Genomic DNA, 25,578 nt, shown 5'->3' with positions numbered 1-25,578 from the left:
GGGGAGACGCTGAGGGCGATGGGGGGCAGGGGTGAGAGGCCGGTTAGTGGCCTCCACCCACCCGCTGGGGGGAGAAGGGCGGGAGAGCACCGGCCGGTCTTGGTGGGTGGGAAACCTTTGGGGAGGCAGGGGAGCGTGGGCGGGGTGTCTACTCTGGGGTGGCGGGGGCGGCGGGGAAGCGACGGGAAGGGGCGACTGGGGAGGAGGCGCGGAGCACGGGAGGGGAAACTCCCGGGTCTCTGAGACTGGGGAGGCCACTGGGGCGCTGGGGGAGGGGAGGAAGAAGGAGGTGGCAAGCCTGGGGACGGGAGAGAGTTCCCCCAAGGTTCAGTTTTGCCCTCTCCCCCATTTTGTCCCCACAGATGAGGACTCACAGACAGAACAGGGAAAAAACCAAGTGCACATTTATTAAGCTCAAGACAGAGACTCCAAGGGTGCAAGGAAACCGATCTTCGGAGGGGAGACAGGGAGGTGCAGGGGAGCAATACGTGGGCATTCTGGGGGGCTGGGGCTGGACTCCTGGACCCCAGGAGCTGGAGGCCTGAGTCCCTGGATCCGGGATGCAGACGGGCTCTTTGCGGGGTCGTCATTGCCAAGACCTGGGGAGGGGCAGCGGGGTGCAGCCGCACCAGCCTCGGGTGGGTGGGGCGGCTCATTCGGGGGAGCGCTCCCCGGCGCAAGGCTGGGGTCCCCACCGCCTCCACCCGGTCCTCAGGCTTCTGCACTCAGGCAGGGACAGCAGTGGAGGTGCCCAGGGCTGGTTTTACACGCCACCACCTCCAGGGGCTGGGGACCGGGGGTGGGGGGGTGGGTGGAGACAAAGAGAGACACAGAGACAGCGTCAGAGAGCTGTGGTCACCCACACGGGGCACCTGTGCAAGCAGCCCCCTCCCACAAACCAGTGGCCCTTCCCCCCAGCCTCCCATGGAAGCCAGACCCCCAGGAACTCTCACCCTCTAGCTAACACTGGGAATGTTTTGCCTTCCCACACAATGATTCCTTTAGGGACACCTGTGTGGCTTTTGTCCTGCCCCACAGGACACTGTCACGGAGGGGAGCACACCTGTGATGAGGCTGGAGACCCCTGGCCCATCTTGGGACCTTCTGGGATATCCCCCCTGCTAGAAGGGAGTCTCCATGCCCCTCCTGGGTCCCCAGCCTCCTCCTACGCCCCCATCCTAGACACACACCCTATTTCCCCAACGGTTTGGACACAGTTGGAATTCCTCTGTGTCCCACCCACTGGGGACCGTCAGTCAACTGGAGTGGGTCACAGTCCTGGGCATATTCTGAGACCTTGCCCCAGGTACTAGCGCCACCCACCCCCCAGCCGCCATCATCCACAAAGAAGTCATCCACAACCCCCCCCCCCCTTAGGGTTTTAAATGTCATGAAAAGAACACAAAACAAAACACATCAAATTCCACACCAAATCCCCCCAGGCACAGAGTACCCCAAGACCCACGTTTTAGTTCTAAGCCTTTCTGTGAGAGGCAGAGAGATTCCCACTTCTGATTTTTATAAGTCCCTGGAAAGGACGCAGTTCCACTAAAAACAGGTCAGGATATTTTTACATAATTCGAATTAACACCCCCAAGGAGTCCCAATCTCTCATCTGCAGCTTATTCCCTCCTACATCCTAATCTCTGTCCACCTTCCACCCCCTGCAGCGCCTCTTTCCCCACCCCCCTCACCCCTTCACACCCCCACACCCTCATACTCCTTACCTCTCCACACCCCCACCCCCTCCATGGCCCCCACCCCTTTTCCCCCCTTTTACTCCCTCCACACTCTTCACCCCTCCACACCTGCCACCCCTTCTGTGGCTCCCCCACCCCCCAACTCTTCCATCCCCTTCATCTCCTGTACTCCCCCTCCACTGTCCACCCACCACATACACCCCCTCCATCCTCATACTTTATTCCCTTCCTGTACTTTCCATCTCATACTCCTTCCATCCCCATATTCTCTTTTCCAAAATCAGTTTTTAAATCTGTATTCTATGTGTCTCTCCTTTGGTTATTTTGATACAATTATCCAAAAACCCTTCCCTCCTTTCCTCCCTCCTCCTTCCCCCTCTCCTCCCTTCCCTCCTTCCTTTTTCTTTCTTTTTCCTTTTTTTTAAAGTAATCTTTACCCCCAATGTGGGGCTCGAACTAATAACCCTGAGATCAAGAATCACAAGCTCCCACCGACGGAGCCAGCCAGGTGCCCATCTCCTTCCTTTTTCTTGATCATTTCATCCTTGATCTCCCTAGCTGAACAATAAGGTCTGGAAAATATCCCGTCTCCCCCCCCCCCCCCCCCCCCCCCGTAGTGCTCAGCTGTGTCCCTAATCCGAATGCTGTGGCCCCACCTCTCTTCACAGACTTGTGGCTTTCTCCCCTGGAGAATTAGTTCATCCTTGCTTTCCCGGAGCTTGTCTGCTTGTTTCTGGGAAGCTTCAGTGGACTCTAGGACGTTCCCCACACCCCACTGACTCCATAGGTTTACCTCTTCCATCCGCAGGGCCTCAGCTCCACTGCAGTTGGCCCATCCATTCATGGGTGGCATCATTCTCGGGGGACATCCAGTGCCACCCCCCTTCCTCAACTGCCCCCATTTCCCTTCCTCCCCCTCACCTGAGGAGGGCAGCTCCGACTTACAGGATTTGCACGTTGGGCTGCAGAAGCAAAGACCAGAGAGAAAAGCATCAAGAAATCCAATAGCCACAGACTTTCTGGGAAAGATGGGGGGACCCTGGGGCCCTTCTGTTAGGGAAATACCCCTGCGCCCCAGGCTGCTCCCGCCCCTCTCCTCTCTCTCCCCGCTGCTGCCAGACCTCTCAGACCTGGAGTCCGCCTTCCTGCACTTGACCTTCTTGCCTGTGAGGAGACAGATAGACACAACGAGGCAGGATGTAAGTGTCTGGATGAAAGCCAGCAGGGAAACTGTAGGTGCCCAGGGACCCCAAGGCAGCCCCCTTGGCGGCGCCCTGAAGCCCAGGAAAAGGTCACACTTACTGATAATGATGAGGATGCCCAGCAGGAACAATATGGTGGCCAGAGTCATGCCCACTGTCTGCACAGTGTCATAGTCTGGAGGAGACAATGGGGAACATCAACATGGGGAGCACCTCAGCCCTCCCTGGAGCCTCGACCTGGCTTCAAGGCTGCCTGGCCAGGGGCCCAGGGGCCAGGGATGCTGCGGGCTGTGCTTGGGGGCTCCCCAATGGGCTAGTGTGAGGATGGAGAACAGGAGCTCAGGAGATCCCTTGACCTCTTTACCCTGACTCTTCCCTAGATGCTTCGTGTATACAAAAAACCATCCTCTACATCATAGACACATGTACCTCCCCTCCTTTTACTGCTTCCCACCTGGTCCTGTCCACCATTGTCACCTGTCTGAACTATCTCAGCAAGCAACCTGCTCTGTGGTCTCCCCGCACCCCAGTCACAGGGATCCTGCTAGTATCTGAGTCAGATCAGGGTCCCCCAGCTTGTAGTCCCCACCCCACCCTGGCTTCCAGTGCATTCTGAGGAAAAGCTGAAGTTCCTTCTCAGACCTCACCCCACTCCACTTTCTGCCTCAGTCCCCTCCCCCAGGCATCCTGGTCTCTCTGCCATTCCTGGAGCAGATCAGGTATGGTCCTACCTCAGGCCTTTGAATTTGCTGTACCCTCTGCCTGAAAGCTCTCTCCCCGCCAATATTCCCATCTTACCAATTTCTGGGCTTTATTCAAATGTCAGTGAAAGCTTCTCTGAAACCTTGTCTATTTGGAATTTCCCATTCTCTCCTTAGCACTTTATAATCTCATTCTTTCCTGTATTTTCTTTCATAAGAAGCATTCTTGTCCAAAATGCCACAGTAAATATGATTGATCCTTGAACAACATGCAGGTCCTCTTAGATGTGATGTTTTTTCAATAAATATAGTATAGCACTGTAAATGTATTTTCTCTTCTTCATGATTTTTTTTTTTTTTTGTAAGCTCTACACCCAAATAGGGGCTCGAACTCATGACCCTGAAACAAGAGTTGCATGCTCTACTGATTGAGCCAGCCAGGCGCCCTTCTTCCTTGTGATTTCCTTAACAACATTTTTTCCTCTAGTTTCCTTCATTGCCAGAATGCAGTACATAATACACATAATATACAAAATATGTGTTAATCAACTGTGTATGTCATCAGTAAAGCTTCCAGTCAACAGCAGGCTATTAGTAGTTAAGTTTTGGGGGAGTCAAAAGTTATATGTGGGTTTTCAACTACATGGGGGGCTCAGCACTCCTAATCCCCACATTGTTCAGGGGCCAATTGTATTTATTGAAATATGAATTTATAGAGCACCCACTCTGTACCAGCAGTGTCCAGGCCTCTGCCTCAGGGAATTGGCTTTCATATTGTGACAAAGCACGGAACAAGATAAAATGAAACATCTGGGCCATGTGACTATGACTAGATGTGTCTGTGGCTCCTGTTGGCAGAGAGTCAGGAAGGGCCTCTCCCAGCAGAGCAGTCAATATTTGATCTGAGCCCTGAAGAAGGAAAAGGAGCTGAGTCAGCTGTGTGGAGAGCTAGACAAGGAGTATTCCTGGCAGAGGGAATGGCACGTGCAAAGGCCCTGGGGTGGGAAAGAATTTGGCATATTGGAGAAACAGTACAAGTGAGCAAAGGGAGAGGGCAGAGGGGTGTTTAGAAAGGGAACCTGGGCCATGTCTGCTCAACTTGGGGGTAACTTCTTTAAGCTTCAGTGTCATGGGGATGATATAATGGCATCACCCAAGTAAAGCTTTCCACAAGCCTCATAGGTAGAAGCTAATACTATCCCTTCTTTGCAGAAGAGCCCAGAGAGGATGAGTTACTTGCTCAAGGCCACACAGCTAGTGAGTGGATAAGCTAGGATTCAAATCCAGGCAGCCTGGCCTCAGAGTTGTATGCTTCTCTGGTGACGACAATGTACCAGCCCAGAGACATGATGAAGCCTGGATGGGGTCCAAAGTGGGTACCCCCCCACACATCCCACCAAATCCAATTCTGCCCTCCAAGAGCCCAGCCAATGTAAACTGAAACCGCATGGTCACACGGCAAGTGGCCCAGCAGGTATCATGTGCCAGGGCTGAAGCCACTTCAGCAATAACCTGTGGGGACCAGCAACCACCCCTCTTTCCAGCCCCAGGGTACCCTCATCACATCTACCACTCACCATAGTAAAATGGATCAGGTTCCTGAGGAACTGTGGCAAGGAAGACAGGAAAAGAGAGAGAGGGAAAACACATTTCAACACTGGGTTTCTTAACATTTTTGAGACTCCAGATGGGGCCACTGGCCCAATGTTTTCTGGGTAGAAATCAGATAAAGATGTCCTTTGATCTGAATGATACAGCCTCATGCATGGCAAGACACAAGGCTTGAAGCATGGAGCATAGGCTGGATTCCAGTCCCCACTGACACCATTAGTCAGTACCTTCCCTTGTTCAGTGCACAACCCACCAAACTGTACATGGCACTCCTGGAACTAGCCTCCTGTGGAAATCTGAGGCAAGCTACGGACTCACTTCCTGAAAAACACATACACCTATCATTTGCATATGATGCTGGAATTAACAGACTTCAATCCCACTGATAAACTGTTGAGTGTATCATCTTCCCCTGAATACTCCCTAAAACTTCTGTTATTTGACAGCTCCCAAAAAATTAGGCACTGTGGCTACTATTCTCATCCACTCGCTCCTGCCACTGAATCCAATGCAGAGGAATTGTCCTATAAAATACCCTATATTATATTACATATAATATATATTTTATGACTTATTTCTAAGACATCAATTTTAAGATTCAAAATTAATTTCATAATAGCTTTCTCAGTGCGTGTGTGTATGTGTGAATATGTATGGAACTCTACCATACGAAACATACCCAACCATTAGAAGACTCATCCCAATTTCAGAAATGTTAATGTGTGAATAAAATGTGTGTGTGTGTATTTACTTTTCCCCATCCCCCACCTCCCTGTCCCAAACCATATTCACCTTCCGGAGAGCTCAGACCACACTTCCCATTCAAAAAGCCCATCTTGATGGCTCCCTCATTCCTGACAGCTCTCAGGACATTCTGTCTTGTCTAGAGCTGAATTCTGCAGAGCATGCATCACTAGCTGAGGGGAACCAGGAATGTGAGGCCAATGCTAGGTACAGTCATCAGTTTTCTCTTCCAGGCTTGGGGAAGGATGGCAGCTTCCTTGAGGCTGGGGGTGGGGTGGGGTGGGGAGACCATGTGACTAATTCTGGCCAATGAACTGTGAGTGGAAGCATCAAGTGACTTCCAGGCTGGAGCATTTAAATGTTCTTACAAGAGCTCCCTTTTGCCTGTTGCCCCTGTGTTGCGAAATTTTCTCTCGTGAACAGAGACACCCCCCAGGTCGACCTGCAATGGACGTATGGTGTAAGTGAGACTTCAACCTTGATTGTCAGAAGCCCCTGGGATTTTTGATACAATCTTTACTATGGCACTCTCTAGCCTAAACTGACGCATACAATGACACCCAGGCAAGACTCGGAATAGCACCATTTCTCATGATGTGTCAGTTTCTCCTTCTTGGTGCCCTGTCGGGTCTTCAAGGAGGAAGTCTTAGGTAGGTGTGGAGGTGTCTTTAACACCTTCTGCCTTGCTAAGCTCCCTCTTTTCCCATGAGGACACCGTCCTTGGGCTCCCAGCCTTCAGCAGGCAGTGATAACTCTATAGAATTTTGTGACATTATCTGGTTTTCTCCTTTATTTACCTATCTAACCAGCATTTGATAGCACTGACTGCATGCTGGGTTCTGTTCTAAGCACTTCACAGGTGTTAACACACTTCCATCTACACAGCTCCTCCCTGATATGGGTGCTGTCTTCACCCTTACTCAACACAGAAGGACACTGAGGCCCAGAAACATGGAGTCACTTGTTAAAAATCATGTTTATACTTGCCTTTAAGGCAAAAAAAAAAAAAAAAAAGAAAGGAAAAGAAAAGTCCTGATTTTCCATTTGTGATGGTGATATAAAATGAAGCTAATTAATTAAGCTTTGTCAAAAACGAATCCTTTAAAGGGAAAATAGTAAATGTGAGTGTGGAGAACATCTGGATAGGGCAAAAATCGTCCTCAAGAGCGTCAAGACAGGGAAACATTATTTTAAAGTCGCATGTGCTGTCTTCACTCCCCGACCAGATGAGGAGGAAGTTTGCTTGACTCCTCTGCCATTAATCCTGACATTTATAAAAGTCTTTCTAAGAACTTTTCTGGAATGAATGAAAGAAACAATGCACACACGAGTGGGTGAGTGGGTGAATGAATGAATGAATGAATGAAAGCCCCTGCTAGGCTGCAGGAAGCCCCATCAGAGGTGGAGCGTTGGATTAGACTACTTTGTCTCCTGGGTTGCCAAATAGCGCACCTTCCCAAACCATCAGGAGCCCACAGTGCGGGGGAGCACCTGGCCCAGAATCCTCTTTAGTTCATCCTGGGTGCCCCAGGCTCTATGCAGAAGTCCCTCTTCTGGTCCCTGCCGCCCCAGGAATCTGGTTCCTCATGGGGGAGACTGGGCTAAGGGTGGAGCCAGGAGGCAAGAGAAGAAATGGCACCCTCCTGGCCAGGGGCCAGGGAGACATCAGGAAGGAGGGGGTTGCTATGGCAACTGGGGCATCTTCAGAGGTGAGGAGAGGTAATGGGTACCAGCACCCTAGGCTGGGTGGGGTCCTGGGGGTTAGGTGTCTAATTCTGGGGCCAATCTTGGCTCCGTCTGCTCCCTTTGTATCTCTCAGTGTTGTCCTGCAGAGTTGGCTTCTGGCCAAGCAGAGGGTCCTTCTCAAGGATAGGGACCCAGGCCCACAGGTTGTGCTCCTGCTTCCCTTTTCTGTTTGCCCCCATCTATCCCTCTTGCTTCTGACAGAGTGGGAGAGGCCTCATTTCCCTCACCCCATGCTTCCCCCCACAAGTGATCCATTAATCGGTTAAGCGGTGCAACCACAAACATGCTCTTCTTCCCCCCTCCCCGGGTTTCCAAGACCTGCGGTCCCCCTCTCCTGCTGTGACTGGGGAAAAGGAGGGGGTGGGGCTGAGGCGTCTGTCCTCCCACCTCGGCCCGTCTGCTGCCATCGATCCTGTTAACCACCATCTCTGCGAAAAGAAGCCCTGGGCTCCCGCCAGGCCCGCTGGCTCAGCCCTGCCCCCTCTCCCTAGGGTGGCTTCCAGCCTCTGCAGCCCCCCCCCCCCCGCCCTGCTTCAAATTCTGCAGATATGGCTCGGTGCAGCAGCCCCTGCCTGCCGGGAAAGGGGGCAGGGAAGGCGAGATCAGAGTGGAACTGGGGTTCCCTTCACCACCAGGGGCTCCTCAGCACCACTGGCCCATCCCCTCTGGCCCTGCTCTCAGTGCTGGAAACCCCCACCCCCACCCCCATTAGAGCATTCTTCCCCTGGTTCCTCTGCAGAGACAACCTCAAGAAAGGGGGCTGTTAGGGGGGAGCGAGTGTTTAAGTGGGCGCATAACTGGGTTAAGGGGTGTGAGATGTAATCGCGCCGCGGCTGGATGGGGGTAAAGAAGGGACATCTGTGTGCACACCTGAGTGCACCTCCCGACCAGACAACATCCCTGCATGCTGGCTGGAAAGGAGGGTCCCGCCATCCATTCCTGCCCAAGGGGGGGCTCACCGCAGTGGCTCGGCCCCACCCCCACGCTGCTCCTCCTGCTATCTCTCTCCCGCGCTGTGGGTTCATCTCTCCTCCTCCTCTGTGTCTTTCTCTATGCCTCTCTTTTTGTCTCTGATTTTCTGTCTCTCTGCATCCTTTTCTGTTGCTCCTCCGCCTTCCCCCTTCACTCTCAATCTCTTCGGCATCTTATCTGTCTTCCCCCAGGTCTCCCTCTGTGTCTCTGACTCTGGGTCCCCTGTCTCGCTCTCTCCTCTCTTTCAGGCTTTCATTTTTCACATTCCTTTCCATCTCCCTCTCTCTTCCGTCTCTTTCCATCCTCTCTCACTTCCTCCAGCTCTCTACCCCCTGTCTTCCGTCCTTCTCCCTCCTTCCCGCGGAATCTGCCTGTCAGGGATTTCTGGAGACACCCACCATAAGAGCCTGCGCTGGAAAAGAGAGGCATATTGCCTCCCCCTCTTGCCCATCTTGGAGACCCCGAAATTTGCGAGAGCCCCTGTGGTCGCAGGGGCGACCGTTCCCACCCTCGAAGCCCGTCTCTTCGCGCCACTACCGCCGCTGTGCAGGACCAGCCGCCCGGTTTGCCATAGCTACCGGTCCGCGCATCCTTTCTCCCGGGACTGCCGCTCTCCAACCGCGGGTCCCGCACAGGAACGACACCACCGGGAGGGGGTGTCCACGAGGCCTGGAGGGGCGCCAAGGGGTGCACTGCAGGGGCCTCCGCCCATGGAAGGAACAGACATCCCCTTCCCCATTCCCTTCCTTTTCAGTACTGGAAATCTCCCTAGATCCTCTCCCCTAAGCTTAAGATCCAGGACCCCCCCCCAACCCGCTCGCCCTCTCCCCAGGCGGCGCTCACCCTTTGTGGGGGCCTGGGTCGGGGTCGCCATGCCGGGCCGGAGCAGGGGGCGGCTGGATGCCGAGACCGAGAAGGCGCTGCTGCAGCAGCTGGAAGCTGGACGGACTGATGTCGGGGGGAGATGGGGGGAGCCCTCGTGTTGGGGGGGGCCGTAGCCAATGGGGGCCCGGAGAGCCCGCCCCCGTCCCGGCCACCCCCGCCCCCGCCCCCGCCCACTCCCGACGTCCCCGCCCCTTCCCCAAGGGTGGGGGCGCCCCCTGCCGGGGCCAAGGGGGCGCCCGAGCTTCCGCGCAGAGGGACTGACAGATCCACCAAACGCTGTCAAGAGAGAAAAGCACGTTTTATTGAAGTCTGTGCGGCAGAGAGGAGTCTGTGGGAGCAGGGCAGGGGAAGAGGGCTGTCCACGGGGCGGTGGGCGCACAGGTGGTGGGCATCAGGAGCCAGGGGAATCCTGTGGGGGTGAAAAACGTGAGAGGCAAGAGAGCCCCCCCCGCCACCCCATCCCACCCTCCACCCCCTTCTCCTCCCCCCATCCCCCAGCCCAGCCCGAGCTGCAGGACCTGGCTGGGTTCCATCGCGCCAGGTGTCTCTACCGCCTGCGTGTGGACAGACCTGAGGGGGAACACGGAGAGTTCGGGTGTCAGGAGGGGCACCCTAGCTCCTGCAGAGCAGCGAGCAGCAGGGCAACTCCCGGACCTCTGGTTTCAGATCAAGCCCCTCCCTCCACGTGCCTGTCCCGGCCAGGAAAGGGGTTCTTGGAACCCGCCCTCACCCCCAAACACCCGAGTCTCTCCCAGACTCAACGGGCGGATGGAGCTGCGAAAAGTTCCCTCCTCTTCATCAGGTTCCCCAGTTCTGGCAGAAGGAATTGGGAATGAAAAAGGAGAGAGGCAGCCACCCCCATGAATCCCCAGTGCAGCCCTCATTCACAGTTTCCCCGTACTGAGGGCCAGAGATGGGCAAGGAGCAGGCTCGGGGTCCGCCAGAAAACTGGGCGCACCCAGTTACGGTTTAAACGGGTGGCCGGGGGTGAGACAAGTGCCTCCCCGAGTTGCTGGAGAAGAGCCTGGAAGTTGGTGGGAGGATGGGGTGGCGGAAGGACTGGAGGGCAGACAGCCTAGAGACAGCCTAGTGCTAGAAGAACCCAGAACCCTCATCTCTTAGTGGAGTGACTTCGGGCAAGTGACTTCACCTCCATGTGCCTCTGTTCCTCATCAGTAAAATGAGGTTAATAACAGCACCTACCACACATACAAGGGTGTGAGGAGTAAATAAGATAATTCACAATAAAACGGTAATCTGGCACTTGGGACTAAATATTAGCTATTATTTAAAATCACATCTATAATTGTTTTAACATGGAGAAGGTATTCATACATTGCTTTAAATTTTTATTTAAAGATGAATCAAAGGGCTAGGAACAGGACGCTGAGCTAAACTGGGCCGCCGAGTGCGGTGATCTCATTTCGCCGTGGCTCTTTCTCTCGCCGCTTACCACGCTTTGTGATTTTATATTTGTGGGGCTGCTGGAACCCACGGCCGCCGCCCCCACTGGGCTGGGAGCTCAGCCAGGCAGGGAGGGCAGTTTACTTATTCACCATTTGGTCCCCGGGGCCTGGCTTGGGGCTTGGCACATAGTAGGTGCTTAATACATAATTGCTGAAGGGTCTCTGGCTGCGGGTCCGATGGACTCCCCGCCTCACCCCAGCGCCCCTCTAGAGCGAAAGGTAGATGAGTGAGAGCCTGGAGGGGCCTCTTACCTCTGCTGCTGGTTGAATTTGCACCGGCACCTTCTGCCTGTGGGTGGGGGTAAGAGGAGGACGAGGCTGAGATTCCGGCTTCCTGGCGTGCACCAAGCGGGCGCTCTTGCGCTGGCTCTGGCTCGCGAGGGGCGGGGCCGTGGGGACAGGGGCGGGGGCGGGGGCGGGGCAGGGGGAGGGGCATCAACAGGGCGGGCTGGAGCAGATGGGCGGGACAGGGGCGGAGATGGGGCGGAGTGGAGGGCGGGGACGGGGGCGGGGACGGGGGGCGGGGCGGAGACGGGGGCGGGGCGGGGACGAAAACCCGTTTCTTGCGGGGGCTGGAGGTAGCGGGGGTGTGGGTACTCATCAGCACGATGAGGATACCAGGATGAAAAGGATCCCGGCGATGGATGAGGCCCTCCGATCCGCAGGGTCTGTAGTCTGTGGGCGGCAGGGGAGGAGAGTGAGGGCAGGGGAGGGGGAGGAGGAAGGATAGCAGAGGGGAACAGAATGGGGAGGAAGGGGCAAGGAGGATGGGGAGAGGAGAGGAGAGAGAAGGAAGAAGATAAGGGAGGAAGAGAGGGATCAGGGGGAGGAGAGGGTGGGAAGGAAAGGGAGGAGGTAGGCAGGGCACGAGGAGGGAGGAAACAAGGAAGTAGAGGAGGGTGGTGGAGAGGATGAGGGGGAACAGAGAGGGAGAAAGGGGAGGTGCAGGAGAGGATGAGCCATAAGATACTGAGAGGTTAAAGGAGAAAGAGACTCAGAGAGACAGAGAGGGATCAAACAGACGGACACACAGAGACAGAGACAGACAAGGGGAGATCAAAACAAGGAGTCAGAGATCTGAGAGACAAGAGAGAAAAGGAGAGTGACAGAGATACAAACACTGAGTCAGAGAGACAGAGATGGAGAAAGAGAAGAGGAGTAACTAGAACAGGACGGACAAACCCAGGCCATACGTCCTCCCAACTCCCAGGGATAGACACCCCTCCCTCCCTTACCATAGGTGAATGGGTCATGTTCCTGTGGAGCTTCTGGAAAGAGAAAAGTCAGGGGTTGGATGCTTCCTGGGACTCTGGACAGGGACGGATGAAAAGGGACCTTGTGGGGGCTTTACTCTCCTGGGCTGAGAGTCTGGGGACCGTTGGACCCTGAGCAGTCTGCCCAACTTCTCTAGGTCTTAGCTGCCTCATCTGCACTGTCCTGGTGGGGCAGGGGGCACCTAACTGCCCCCAAATCTTGTCTTATCCCGTGTTGTCAATGGTTCTGTCATCTGAGGGAAGTGGGCCTCCATCCCACGGTCCACCTTTGCCTGACCTAGCATCAGCCCCCACCCCAAATACTAGCTTCTGACTGGACCCATGTGAAACCCCCAATTTCCTGGTACCCCACTGACTCATTTAGCTTGGAGTCTCCAACTTGGTTCTCTTGAAGGGCTTCACCATCACCCCACCCCCCAGCCTCCCTTGGGGCTGAGGGGTGGGTGGGCTACATACCCCAGACTCACCTGCGCTGGCCGTGGTGAAAAAACCCACACAGAGAGCCAAGATGTGGTAGAGAGGCGCCATTGTCCTGAGGGACACCAGGGGTCAAGAATATGTTCCCTCATTCCCCCCACCATTGGGGCTTGAACCCACGGGATTAAATCAGGGTCGCGGGGGTTTGATTTCAAAAGTGTCTATCATCCAGCGCTTGACCACTGGGAGAAGCAGGGCACCCCCTGCCTCATCAGACACAGTGTCACCAAAACAAGTCACAGTGGGGTCGTAGGACCACAGGCAAGGGCAAGGGGTAAGATACACACGGTCCACAGGGGCCTCCACAGGCCTGGGCCTCCCACAGCAGGCCCCCAGATGCCCCACACCTACCCTATGGGGAAGAGCAGGATGGCTCGCCCCAGCCAGCTAGAGAGAGAGACACACAGACACACACGGTGAGGGGTGAGGGATGAGGGATGGTCCAGCCAGGACCTGAGGGCCCACCTGCCCGCACACCACGGCCTCGCTGTGTCCGTGTAATATCCCAGCTCTCCTGCCCTCAGCCGCTGGTCAGCTCTCAGCCTGACCCTGGGTATAAATATCTCCCACTTCACCCTGGGAGGAATTTGCCTCACACAGGCCACCATGGCAACAGCCTTCCTTCCCCCCACTCGGGGGTCACACACAACCCCGCTGGGGTGAGGCCTGGCTGCCACAATGCTCCCGGCTGCCCCTGTGGGAAAGGCCACCCCTCCACATCTTCTGGAATGATGAGAATGGGGGGAAAAACATCCCCTCCGCCAGCCTCTGGGTGACATCTTCCACAGGCAGACGCCACCAGGCCTGTGGCATGAGGCCCAAATCAGTGGGGCTGAGAGACAGAAGACAGATGCCAGGGGCAGGGACACACACACACACACACACACACACACACACTCAAGCACAGGCAATGGGGCTGGAAGGAGACAACGCCCTTCCCCAAACTCCTGGTTGGAGCAAGACATGGGGTGGAGACAGTTACTAAAACGATTCTCTTCATCTGAGCTTCCAGTGCCCCTAAACAGTGACGCAATCCGACCTACACACAGGAGTGTCCGAAAGCCACCCCAGCCGGGCCACATGCAGCAGTAGGGGAACGAGGCATTGGACCCTCACGCCCACTCCTGGGGAACCCCACCGTCCCAACCACACTCCCTCCCTCTCTGGTCTGGCCCGCCTGGGAAGCCACAGGCTGGCCACTCCTGCTCCCAAAATAGGTGGCTCAGCCAGGCGAGGGGGTGAGGCCTGGAGGGGAGGGCAGGGGACGCTCACCCCAATCAGGCTGTCCCCTGCTGAAAGAAGGCCCCCAAAGGTCCGGCTGTGCCGGGGGTGAACACTTTGGACCCCCTGGCCCAGAGCTGGACTGCGGCCGCCCTCAGCGGTCTCCCCTCCCAGCCCCACCCCAGCTTTCCCCTCCCCAACCAGCAGCTGTAACTGGAGCCGGGGCTGGAGGGGGGCCAGGGGGCGGCCCCCAGCCCAGACCGCCCTGGCCTGCTAGGTTAACTCTCTCCGCTCAGATGGAGGAGCAGCGGGCGGCCGGCGTCTCCGGAGAAGGGATGAGTCGGGAGGGAGGAAAGGACCACGGACCCACTCACTTGCCCGCACACATGTACCCGCACACGCTCGTGCCCTGCGGTGCAAGAGTGGGGGTCAGGGGTTTCTGTGAGGCTCCCTGGGGATTGGGCCCATTCGGCTCCTAAGGTCACCCCCGTCTGAGTGCTCAGGAGCCCACTGACCCCTAACCCCAGTGTTCTGCGGGGACCTGGGCTGCCCCCACAGGGCTCTTGGGACATTTCTGTGTGTGTATGTTGTCTGCTGCTGACTGTGAGTTCCCCATGAGCACACCACACACACACGCACGCACACATTCAGATAGATGCCATAGACAGACACAATGACCTAGCCACACACGTGTCCACCCTTACAAACGGTCACACTCTTGTGAAGACATACAAACCGGGGGACAGAAACACACCGATACACACACCACATGTAAATGGACTCAGAAGCCCAGACACACAGCCGGCCCTCGTCCGCAGTTTCAGGGACGGGAAGGCTCATACGCCGTGTACGTATGGACACAGGGGACGGCACACAGTGCCGTGGGCACAAAGAGAAGCAGAAATTCTGTCCAGGACACCGCCCTGCGACCCGCCACTCTTACATACAACCCCGAAAACTGACGCACACAAACTGTGTTCATACCCTCACATGCGGGCCACCAGGGCATAGCAGGCCACTCAGTCATGGGGAGACAGGCCTACACATGTGTGAGGCACCTCCAAATGTGTGTTGATGTGTTTAATCCCAAACCTCCCCTTTCCCGATCTCACATGGCCTGTGGGACTCTGTGGAGGACGACGCACACAGTGTCCTCACCCGCGGGCCGGACTCACAGACTCTGGTGATAGAGAAACCTGGCTTCCGGTGGGAGCTCTGCCATCCTGGTTGTGTGACCTTCAGCAGCCCATGTGACCTCTCCGACATGCCTCAGTTTTCTGTCCCATAAAACGGAGAAATCACTGAGATCATACGTATCGCACGGGGCCAGCCTTAGAGGTCTCTGAACCCCACACAGCCTTATTATTAATTCCATTTTCGGGATGAGCAAACTGAGGTTTTAGCAAGATGGAGCTAATTCTCCTGAGGCCCCTGGTGGCTGAGGACAGAAACCGGCCCCACCCTGAAAGGGTCAGATCATGGGCTCAGACTGTGGAGGACACAGTCGGGAGCAAGTGGGCATGTTCAGACCAAGGCACAGGGGTAGAGAGCCCTGACACACACATGTACACGCACATGCATACACAGAGGACCCACCTCCGAGGACCCATGGGGCTTTGAAATGCCCTCTCATCCCTGTGCGTCCAAGCCCCGGCCCCTCATGGCCCTGCACCCCAGGGCCACCGGCGGTGGCAGTCTCTGGTTAATGATAACCCTGATGTTTATGCAGCCCTGGGGAGGGCTGACAGAGCGGCAGGGAAGGCAAGCAGGGCTGGGGGCACCTGGCCAGCTCCAGCCCGTCCTTGGCTTCTCCCCCTCCCAAGGCCCACTGCACCAGAGTAGAGCAGCTCCGCCACTTTCTAACTGGGTGATGTCCGGCACCTGACCTAACCACTATGAGGCTCAGTTTCTCCTTCTGTAAAATGGGTATAAACTCATAGTCCCCTCAGAGGGAAATTGGGGTGATTATGTGAAACGGCTAGGACTGTTAAGTCTCCTGAGTGTGCAGCCCTGGCCAGAGAGGCTGGGTGTGTTTCTCAGGGGTGGGAGGAGAGGGCTTCGATTTAGATTTGTCCAGGGCCATGAAGGGAATCATTTAACCTCCTCCGGCCTCAGTTTTCCCATGCACAAAGGACACATCAATAGTATGACCCAGCTCATGGGGCTGCTTGAGAACTGAATAAATTCATGTAAAATCAGGCATGCAGGAAGTGCTCAATTATTATTATTATTGCTATTTCAGGTTGGATAACAAATGTCATTTCTTTATTCTTTCTTATTTAATGGGCAGAAGCTATCCAAATTGCTAAAAGCTTAGTCCAAATGAAAATGACCAATATCCAGGGAGCCTGGGTAGCTCAGTGGGTTAAAGCCTCTGCCTTCAGCTCAGGTCATGATCCCAGAGTCCTGGGATCGAGCCCCGCATCTGGCTCTCTGCTCCGTGGGGAGCCTACTTCCTCCTCTCTCTGCCTACCTGCGATCTCTCTCTGTCAAATAAATAAATAAAATCTGAAAAAAAAAAAAAAGAAAAAAGAAAGAAAATGACCAATATCCATGAGTTTGGATCTCCCAAGAAAGAAGACAAAATCACACAGAGAGGCCCTGGAGCCAGCTGCCTGGGCTTAAGCGCTGGCTCTGCGCCAGCCTGGTAACCCAAATCTCAAATTGACTTGACCTCTCTCCTCAGTGTTTCCATCTGTAAAATAGCCCTATGATAGGATCAATGTCAGAGGGGTGTGATGAGGTCAGCATGAGCTGACAGACAAAGTTTTAGGACAGGGCCTAGTGCAGAGTCAATGCTGAGGAAGGGGGGTGGCATCCTCACTTTCATTTTTCCCAGGAGTTGGCTACTTATCCCAGTAGCTGGTGGGCACTCAAGGGGTTAATTTCAGGCCTGGGAGGGAGGCTTGAGTTTGATGTCTGACAGCTGCCCTGCCGAGTATGGCCACTAGAGGGAGCAGCTGGACCCGCCTCCCCCCCCCCTGAGCCTTGGTGAAGGGGCACATTACACCCTCCTGGGATCCAGAGGAGGGGGCTGGCTGGGCGTGGCCAGGATGTCTCCAGCCCCCCAGGGGTCTCTCCTCCCACCCCTCCGCCTGCCAGCCATCCGGTCCCCACCCTGGTGACATCCTCCTCACACTCCGAGTGGGGTGGAGTGGGGAATCTGGGGAGGGGGCTGGCCGAGAGTGGTCAGGGCAGCACCAGCCCTTTGTGGCCCCTCCCCTCCCATGGGGCCATCCAGTCCCTTCCTTAGGGCTGCTCTTCCTATGGCCTCTGACCCCCTCCTTCTTAGGCTGCACCGCCGGGCGCACCCAGTGCCCAGTGAGTCCCTTTCCCAAACCTCCAAGGAGAAGAGGCGTGGGAGGAGGAGAAGAACAGGGAACTGGAAAGGGTGGTGAGAAATAAAGACACCAGACAGAGGGATACACACACACACACACACAGAGGCCAACAGACAGAGACTGAGAGCCTGAAACAGAGACAGAGAGAAACAGAGACCAAGAGACAGAAAGAAATAAAGACGGACAGAGAGTGGGAAACAGACTAACTCACTGAGTCAGAAATACAAAAAGAGAGAGAGACAGAAAAGGAAAGAGAAATAGACAGAAAATTAGACACCAAAGCGATACAGGAAGAAAGACAGGCTGAGAGAGAGACTGAGAAAAGGAGAGACAAGGCGGGACAGAGTGTGCCAGCTGGCAGAATGGAGGGTCGCCTGGCACGCCAGAGGTAGTGGCCCCAGCCCGCTGAGCCGGGTGGGCAGAGAAAAGCCGGAGCCTCAGCGGGGGTGAGGGGGCATGGGAGGGGCGGGCGTGCTGCTGCTGCTGCTGGCTGGAGCCGGCGTGGGGGTGGCCTGGAGACCACCAAAGGGAAAGTGTCCTCTGAGCTGCTCCTGCTCCAAGGATAGTGCCCTGTGTGAGGGCTCTCCGGATCTGCCCGAGAACTTCTCCCCGACCCTGCTGTCACTGTGAGTGTCAGGCCCTCCGGGGGCCTGAGGGCAAGGATGGGAGTCCTGGGACCCCAGGGGCTGGAGGCAGGGTGCCGGGGTCCCTGACGAAGCAGGGACCCTTCAGGATCTTGGGAGGTGGGCAGCAAAGGATGTTGGGATGCCTCAAAGGGGGCTGCTGGCATTTGAACAGGAGCCGAAGGAAGACTGCAAAGCCCAAGGCAGCATTTGGGGCCCAAGAGGGGAGGGGGGGGAAGGACGGTCGTGGGTGGTGGGGGGAAGCTGAATGTTGCCAGGATCCTTGCCAAGTGAGGAGGGCAAATGCCTGTTTCCCTAGGATGGAAAGGAAAGACATCCGGGGTTGGGGCAGCACACCAGTGTCCCCCAAACAAGAGATGGCTCTGGGGCGGGACCAGAGCACTGGGGGTGATTGTCTCCTCACCCACCATTGCCCACGTCCCCAGCTCATTCGTTAGGACTGGAGTCACCCAACTGAAGGCCGGCAGCTTCCTGAAGGTGCCCACGCTGCACCTGCTGTGAGTGGGGCCCAGCTAAGCCGACAACTAGCTCGAGGGAGTGGGTGGGTGTTCGCACAGGTGCGTGGGGGGCGTGTGCACACGTGTGTATGCGCATGTCTGCGAAGGAATCACATGTACCTGTGTGTGTGTGTGTGTGTGTGTGTGTGACCACGCCCATGAGGGTGGAGGGTGGGGGTCAATGTTAACATGTCAGAGAGGGGGCAGCAGCAACTCTGGAAAAATCTTTCTTGCTCCCTTGCCAGCCTCTTCACATCCAACTCCTTCTCCGTGATTGAGGACGACGCATTTGCGGGCCTGTCCCACCTGCAGTACCTGTGAGTGAGGCCAGGGAGTGGCAGTGGGGATGGGGGCTTGGGAGAGGAGCAGGGACCCATCTGTGGCTCCAGGAGCAGAGGGAGGTAGAGGCTTATTGGCATGTGGGGAGGTGAGGGAGTCTGAACAAAGGTCCTTCCTGGAGGGGGGTGGGGTCAGGGCTCCTGCTCAGCTGTGTGACCTCAGCCTGCTCACCTCCCCTCTCTGTGCCTCAAGATCCACAAAGGTCCTGGGTAACCCAGGACTCTTTCAGGCCCTCCCTGACATAGCAGAGCCCAGGGAGAGGACAGGGAGGCCAGAGACAAGAAAATATTTCATATGAACGGGAGACAACTCTGAGGAGGTGATGGGGGTAATGGAGGTGCTAGTGTCGGGGTTGGTGACCATGGTGGCGGTCCTGTTGGTGTCACGAAGGCTGTGTTGTTGATGACGCTTCTCAGTATTGCTGGGTGAGGCTTGGTGACAATGGCGTGGGTGTGGATGACGGGAGTGAGTGGCAGGGTCGGCAGCGGTGGTGGTGGCACCGTCTGGCGTTAACAAGAGTTGCGGCCATGTTGTTGGCACTGGGGTTGGGGATGGTGATGGATGCCCGGGTGTCAGTCTTGATGGACGTGACTCCTGGGATGACCGTCTGGAGCCTTGGGGAGGACAGGTTTCTGGGGAGGCTTCAGCACATTCCAGTGGCCTATGGCTTCAACGGGGCGAGTCTCCCCAAGCGCCCTGGGGCCACAGCAGGGAACCAAGGGCCTCCCCCTCAACCCGCCTTCCCTCCACAGCTTCATTGAGGACAATGAGATTGGTTCCATCTCTAAGAATGCTCTCAGAGGACTCCGCTCGCTCACACACCTGTGCGTGCCCCCCCAAGGCCTCACCCCTCCCTTCCGCCTCACCGCCCCAAACCCCATCACCCAGGGACACTGGGGATCCGGATCACTGATCTGGGTGACAGCTTCTCCTCCTCCTCTCCTTCCACCAGGAGCCTGGCCAATAATAACCTCGAGACCCTCCCCAGATACCTCTTCCGAGGCCTGGAGACCCTAACTCACGTGTGAGGCTCAAGGGGGCTGGCTGGGCCCGGAGAGTTGGGGGGTGTTTGAGAGAGAAGGGGAGCTCTGGGCCCACTTTTGGCTGACACCGAGAAGTATGGCTGCTGTGGTTCTTCCGTTATTTTTCACGCCACCTCCAGGGGGAGCCCCATCTAGAACCCTTGCCTGGGGAGGGGATGGGGCACAGGGCTGCCAGGGTGGCGTGGAAGCCAGGTCGCAGCCCCTTCCCGGCCTCTTGCCCCAGGGACCTCCGCGGGAACCCGTTCCAGTGTGACTGCCGTGTCCTCTGGCTGCTGCAGTGGACGCCCACCGTGAATGCCAGCGTGGGGACGGGGGCCTGCGCCGGCCCCCCTGCTCTGGCCCACATGCAGCTGCGCCACCTCGACCCCAAGACGTTCAAGTGCAGAGCCATAGGTGGGGGCTTTCCCCGCAGGGTGGGAGGGGCAGCGGGGTTCCAGAAGAAGGTGGGAGAGCAGGGGCATTGTTCCCAGGGCTGAAGGGCTCACCTCGCTCCCCGTTCAGCTGTTCCCCAGCTTGTGAGCCCCTGAGCATGAGCATTAGCTCTCTGAGCCTCAGTTTCCTCATCTGTAAAATGGAGCCATAGGATTACAGCAAGAATTCGGTGACGCGTCCACGCCTGCATTTGGGGCAGAGCCTTGGATGCAAGGCCCTCCTAAGTGTGCACGCTGGTGGCTGTTATTAATATAAAAACGGCCATTTAAAAAGACTTGCTATGATCACATTGCTTTTCCATAAATACGTTTTGGTAACTTTATGGGTCCTTGGCAGTGCAGAAGGCACAGCGGTGATGAGGACGGCCCTGGCTCTTGCCTTCCCAGAGCCCACAGCACAGGGGAAGGTGGAGGGTGAGAGCCCAGAGTGGTCAGGGCTGGGCTTTGGGTGCCCCGAGCCAGAGCAACGACCAGGCACAGCGGGAGGGCCACAGAGGGCTTCCTGAAGGAGTGGGTAAGGCTACTAATGTAATAATCAATTTTTACCAGCATCTAAGTGTAAGTCGTGTTCTGCGTTTGTGGGACTCATAGAACTGGAGAAGTTAACTTAAGAGTCCCTCTTTATTCAGTTGTTCCACAAACAGTCACTGAGGGCCACTCTGTGTCCGGTCCTATGAGAGACAGTGGGCATACTATGGTAACCCAGACAGCCATGGGCCTTGCCCTCAGAGCCCTGGCGGATGAGGACATAAACATTAAATAAAACACTACAGAAACAAACTTTGTGCTACACATTGTGATAAACACAGGGAGTAATGAGGGAGATTAAGGCAATGGGGTGGTCCCACCTTCTGTGGGGCATCATAGAAGGCTTCTCTGAAAAGGTGGCTTTACATCCAGATGTAGCTCAGTGAAATACAGAAGAAAGAGCACTCTGGAGAGAGGGGGCAGCATGTGCAAGGGTCCTGAGGCAGCAGAGAGTCTGTCCTGCTTGCAGATCAAAGGCAGGCAGCATCTTGCGGGAGTGAGTGAAGGGAAGGACACAGGTGAGATTGAAGGCAGCAGGGTTCTCACCGTGTATTACTTTGAAAGCCACAGAGAGCAGAGTGATCTTACCCAGAGGGCTGTGGGAAGCCTTGGAGGGTTTTGAGCCGGGGGTGATGATATGATGGCCATTTTTCAAAGATCCACCTTTGGGCCGGCATCCTTGGTGCCTCGGTTCGTTGCTTCAACCCTGGTGCCTGGAAACAGGGCCCCGCATATAGAGTGAAGTATTATAACCTGGAGTCTACAACCCACCTCCACGCTGGGCAACCTTGGTGTACCGTTACCATAAAGCTAAGTGGCTGTAACCAAGAGGTCCAAAATCCCATGAATTAAAGAAGACAGAAGGGTCTGAGGTGAGCAGTCGCAGCGGGTGGGTTAGCCCCTGGGTGTTGTCCTGCTTTCCATAGTTGAAACTGAGTTGTGGCCCATCTATCGGCCAGGTCACGGGGAGAAGGGGCAAGAGACCAAGTCCAGGAAGAGCCATTAGCAAACAAGGGAGAGGAGCATTACTGCCAGCACTTTGCTCTTTCTCCATGGGGAACTTGGCCTAGATAGGGCCACACCTAATTTCAGGAGGGAGGTATTGGGGGAGCGCTGGGGTCATGTGGCTGTGCTCCAGTCCTCTTACATGGAAGATGGGAAGGCTGGACTGTGCCTGCCGGCCTTAGCTTCCTCATCTGTAGAATGGGTAGAATGGAACGTCCCTAAATGAATTGAGAAATACGTTGTTTCTAAGCAATGATTTGATGGTGTCCTGCAGCTTAGAAAACAAAGCATTCCCCTGTTGTTGTGACTTAATTCATCTGTAGATGTAAAGACCTCACTCTGTGTCCCTATGAGGTACACACCGCGACAGTCCTCATTTCAGAGATGTGCAAACCGAGGCTCAGCGATGAGGGCTCGCGAGGTCCCGGGGCCTGCCTGACTCTCTCCTGCCACCCCCAGAGCTGTCCTGGTTCCAGACGGTTGGGGAGTCGGCGCTGGGCGTGGAGTCTTTCTCCTACCAGGGGGAGCCCCACATCGTCCTGGCGCAGCCCTTTGCGGGCCGCTGCCTGATCCTCACCTGGGACTACAGCCTGCAGCGCTTCCGGCCTGAGGAAGAGCTGTCCGGTGAGCCTGCCCCCTCCCACCCCTCTCCAACCTTCTGCCTGCGGGGGTAAGGGGGCCCTACCAGGCAGGCCTAACCTGCCCTCCCACACCCCGCCCCCCCACAGCGCCCTCGGTGGTGTCCTGCAAGCCGCTGGTGCTGGGCCTGCGCCTCTTCGTGCTGGCCGCCCGCCTGTGGGGGGGCTCGCAGCTGTGGGCCCGGCCCAGCCCGGGCCTGCGCCTCGCCCCCACGCAGGCCCTGGCCCCGCAGCGCCTGCTGCGGCCCAACGACGCCGAGCTCCTGTGGCTGGACGGGCAGCCCTGCTTCGTGGTGGCCGACGCCTCCAAGGCGGGCAGCACCACGCTGCTGTGCCAGGACGGGCCCGGCTTCTACCCCCGCCAGAGCCTGCACGCCTGGCACCGGGACACAGACGCCGAGGCCCTGGAGCTGGACGGCCGGCCCCATCTGCTGCTGGCCTCCGCCTCCCAGCGGCCCGTGCTCTTCCAGTGGCTCAGCGGCCGCTTCGAGAGGCGCACGGACATCCCCGAGGCCGAGGACGTCTATGCCACACGCCATTTCCAGGCCGGGGGCGATGTGTTCCTGTGCCTGACACGCTACATCGGGGACTCCATGGTGAGGCTGGGCCCAGTCAGGTGGAGCAGGCGGCCACAAGCCAGATCTGACCTGCAGTGGCCTCCCGCCTCGGGGCTGGCTTTGCAGTGCTGACTCCCACCTTACACAGGAGCTTCTAAACTCTGACCTGACCTCACAGCCTCACCTGTGAACTCTGACCCCACCTGACGTACTGATCTTTGAACTCTGGCCACCCCCTCCCCATACCCCCCCAACACCGACTCTAAGACCACGGTGACTCCTCAGGCTGAATGACCATAAGCCACTTCATATCCCCCCAACACTGACACTGCCCCCCCCACACTCCGAGCCTTACATTTGAGCACAGCCACCACATTCTGGACCCCCAAGGCTGACAGCCCACCCCCTCCAGCATTCTCATTCTGGGTTGAGGAACAGCCAAGCAGGCGCTCTGGGCCTAGAAGGCAATGGTCTGACTCAGGCGTTCACGGGATATGTGTGTGGGGAGCAGACTGTGGGTGCAGGGATGGGAGTGGGGAGCCTAGGGCAGAGCCTGCCGTCATGGAGGGAGGTGACTGTGGCTGGGCAGAGTGCGGCCAGAGGAGATGGGAGAAATAGATACCATCATAGGTAAAATGGACTGATTCTTTGTGGGGTGTGAGGGAGAGAGAGTGGCCAAGAATGACTTCAAGTCTGTGACCTGGGCAACGGGGTGGTGACAGGTATGAAGGTAGGAAAGCTGTGGGAGTTTGAGGACCTATGGGCCTGACTCCAAGCTGTTCCGGGTGCTCTGAAACCCAGGGTGCTACTGGCAGGCTGGCACTCTTGGACCCCCAGCCCTAACTGGTCACCACACTTCACAGGTCATGCGCTGGGATGGCTCCATGTTCCGCCTCCTGCAGCAACTTCCCTCACGTGGTGCCCACGTCTTCCAGCCACTGCTCATCGCCAGGGACCAGCTGGCCATCCTGGGCAGCGACTTCGCTTTCAGCCAGGTCTTTCGCCTTGAGCCTGACAAGGGGCTCCTGGAACCTCTACAGGAGCTGGGGCCCCCAGCCTTGGTGGCCCCTCGTGCCTTTGCTCACATCACCATAGCCGGCAGACGCTTCCTCTTTGCTGCTTGCTTCAAAGGCCCCACACAGATCTACCAGCATCACGAGTTAGACCTCAGTGCCTGAGACTCCACGGGACCTTGACCATGGCTGGGAGAGAAGGGGGCGCTGACTGGCACAGGGAGTCCCAGGCCTCTGGATACCCACTTGACCAGGAGCCTGGGAGAGATGATGGGTCATCTTGTGAGAGCGGATGGAGTTTCTCCCCAAGACACTGGCCTCCTGGCCCTACTTGGGCTGATGCTACCTGTGAGGTCCTGACCAGAGGCCAAATTCAAGGCAAGAGCTGTCCTTTCAGTCTTTAAGCAACATCTCAGCTGGAGGCACATGCCCCCACTAGAGATGACTTGGGAGCTCAGGCTGGGGCGCTGCAAGGAGCCAGGATACAAAAGTCATGGTGGGGATAACGTGCAGAACTCCGTACGATCTGGAAGTGCTCCCCCTCAACCCACTCCCACCGTTCCTGCTCCCTGAGAAAGTACTGAGGAAGAGACAACTTTCCTTTCCCTCTAAACTCATCCGGCCAATCGCTTTGGTGCCCGCCTCCGTGACGTCATCAGTCGCTGGGCCCGTTTCCCAGCCGGGCTTGCTAACTTCCTCTGCTGCTTGTGCGCATGCCTGCTGCCCTGGCGGAAGCCCAGCATGTTGGCCCTCTTGCGCATGCGCGGGAAATAGGTGGGAAAGTGGGAAATAGGTAAGAAAGCTGGTGCTGTTGTGGGGAGCCCGGCTGCACGTATCCGATGAGGGACTGGGGAGAGGAGAGAAAGTGTATGAGCTCAATAAACGCGCTGTGCAGCTGCCCCGCTCGTTGTTGTGGGATCTTTGGGAGAGAATAACAAGGGGGAGGAATGGTGTCCCAGGAGCAGTATTGGGGTGGGGGTTGCCCCAGGGGTGCATTTTGGCTGCCCTGGTGCTCTCTCGCTTGCCCGATGAGTGTGGGCTCATGGGTTGTGGGGAGAGGCTTATGGGATGTTTGAGAGATATAAGGGCATTAGTAGGGGACAAGTCTCTGGTTTATTGTGGGTTTCTTCTTCAGGTCATGACTCAGTGCATCGTAGGAGATAGTTTTGGGTGTTTTAGAGGGTTTTAGGCATTTTATAGAGTGGCCCTTTGATGCATTTTGGAGATCTTACTGGGTACTGGGGAGTCTCAAGGGAGTTTGAGGCTCCTTGGAAGTTCTCACACTGCTATATATTATTAAGAGTGTCGTGAGGAACTATTTAAAGGTCTCAGAGGGACACTTGGGTATTAGGAAGGGTTTTCTATGATAGAGTGGGGTCTCGGGGGGAGTGGGAGGGTCATGGGGGTCTTACCATTAAAATCATAATGTATCTGACTATTCATACTGTGGTAGTAAGAGCCACATCCTTGTTTTCCCGGTATGGTCTCAGTGTCCACTGGAATATCCCAGCATTCCATCTGGCTAGGGCCCTCTTTCATTCCC

General features: G+C 56.4%; 2 protein-coding genes across 7 annotated transcripts; one reads left to right on the top strand and one right to left on the bottom strand.

Moving 5' to 3' along the window:
- Nucleotides 1–21: 21 nt before the first annotated feature.
- LOC125088428 (FXYD domain-containing ion transport regulator 7) lies at nt 22–14,189 on the bottom strand. Of its 5 annotated transcripts, none has more exons than XM_047709602.1 (8): nt 14,051–14,189; nt 12,769–12,833; nt 12,263–12,295; nt 11,628–11,702; nt 11,280–11,316; nt 10,325–10,374; nt 10,080–10,131; nt 9,841–9,970 (listed from the first exon to the last, which is right to left on the bottom strand). In XM_047709602.1, the coding sequence occupies exons 2-7, from the start codon at nt 12,827–12,829 to the stop codon at nt 10,109–10,111; spliced, it is 279 nt and encodes a 92-aa protein (XP_047565558.1). In that variant the 5' UTR covers nt 12,830–12,833; nt 14,051–14,189; the 3' UTR covers nt 9,841–9,970; nt 10,080–10,108. The 5 variants fall into 5 exon arrangements, with proteins under 5 accessions (XP_047565559.1, XP_047565560.1, XP_047565558.1 ...); XM_047709600.1 differs by lacking the exon at nt 14,051–14,189 and adding an exon at nt 13,130–13,565; XM_047709601.1 differs by lacking the exon at nt 14,051–14,189 and adding an exon at nt 13,244–13,523.
- A 2,917-nt stretch (nt 14,190–17,106) lies between these two features.
- LGI4 (leucine rich repeat LGI family member 4) lies at nt 17,107–25,412 on the top strand. Of its 2 annotated transcripts, XM_047709516.1 has the most exons (9): nt 17,107–17,966; nt 18,410–18,481; nt 18,727–18,798; nt 19,573–19,644; nt 19,773–19,844; nt 20,087–20,256; nt 22,287–22,451; nt 22,556–23,061; nt 23,886–25,412. In XM_047709516.1, exons 1-9 carry the CDS (start codon nt 17,797–17,799, stop codon nt 24,198–24,200), a joined length of 1,614 nt encoding a protein of 537 aa, XP_047565472.1. In that variant the 5' UTR covers nt 17,107–17,796; the 3' UTR covers nt 24,201–25,412. The 2 variants fall into 2 exon arrangements, with proteins under 2 accessions (XP_047565472.1, XP_047565473.1); XM_047709517.1 differs by lacking the exon at nt 18,410–18,481.
- The last annotated feature ends 166 nt before the right edge of the window (nt 25,413–25,578 follow it).

The sequence above is a fragment of the Lutra lutra genome, chromosome 17, assembly GCF_902655055.1.
Source record: "Lutra lutra chromosome 17, mLutLut1.2, whole genome shotgun sequence".
In the NCBI taxonomy this organism is placed as follows: Eukaryota; Metazoa; Chordata; class Mammalia; order Carnivora; family Mustelidae; genus Lutra; species Lutra lutra.
This window is presented reverse-complemented; position numbering and strand designations above follow the sequence as displayed.

Bases quoted from the DNA above. Each gene is read 5' to 3' on its own strand.
- LOC125088428 (XM_047709600.1), bottom strand. From the start codon at position 13,557: ATGTCACCCAGAGGCTGGCGGAGGGGATGTTTTTCCCCCCATTCTCAT. The intron at 11,703-12,262 runs GTAAGGGAGGGA...TGCCGCCCACAG, and splicing joins ACATGACCCATTCACCTATG to ACTACAGACCCTGCGGATCG. The intron at 10,375-11,279 runs GTAAGAGGCCCC...TCCTTCTGCCAG, and splicing joins AAATTCAACCAGCAGCAGAG to AACTGGGGAACCTGATGAAG.
- LGI4 (XM_047709516.1), top strand. From the start codon at position 17,797: ATGGGAGGGGCGGGCGTGCTGCTGCTGCTGCTGGCTGGAGCCGGCGTG. The intron at 17,967-18,409 runs GTGAGTGTCAGG...CCACGTCCCCAG, and splicing joins TCCCCGACCCTGCTGTCACT to CTCATTCGTTAGGACTGGAG. The intron at 22,452-22,555 runs GTGAGCCTGCCC...GCCCCCCCACAG, and splicing joins GCCTGAGGAAGAGCTGTCCG to CGCCCTCGGTGGTGTCCTGC.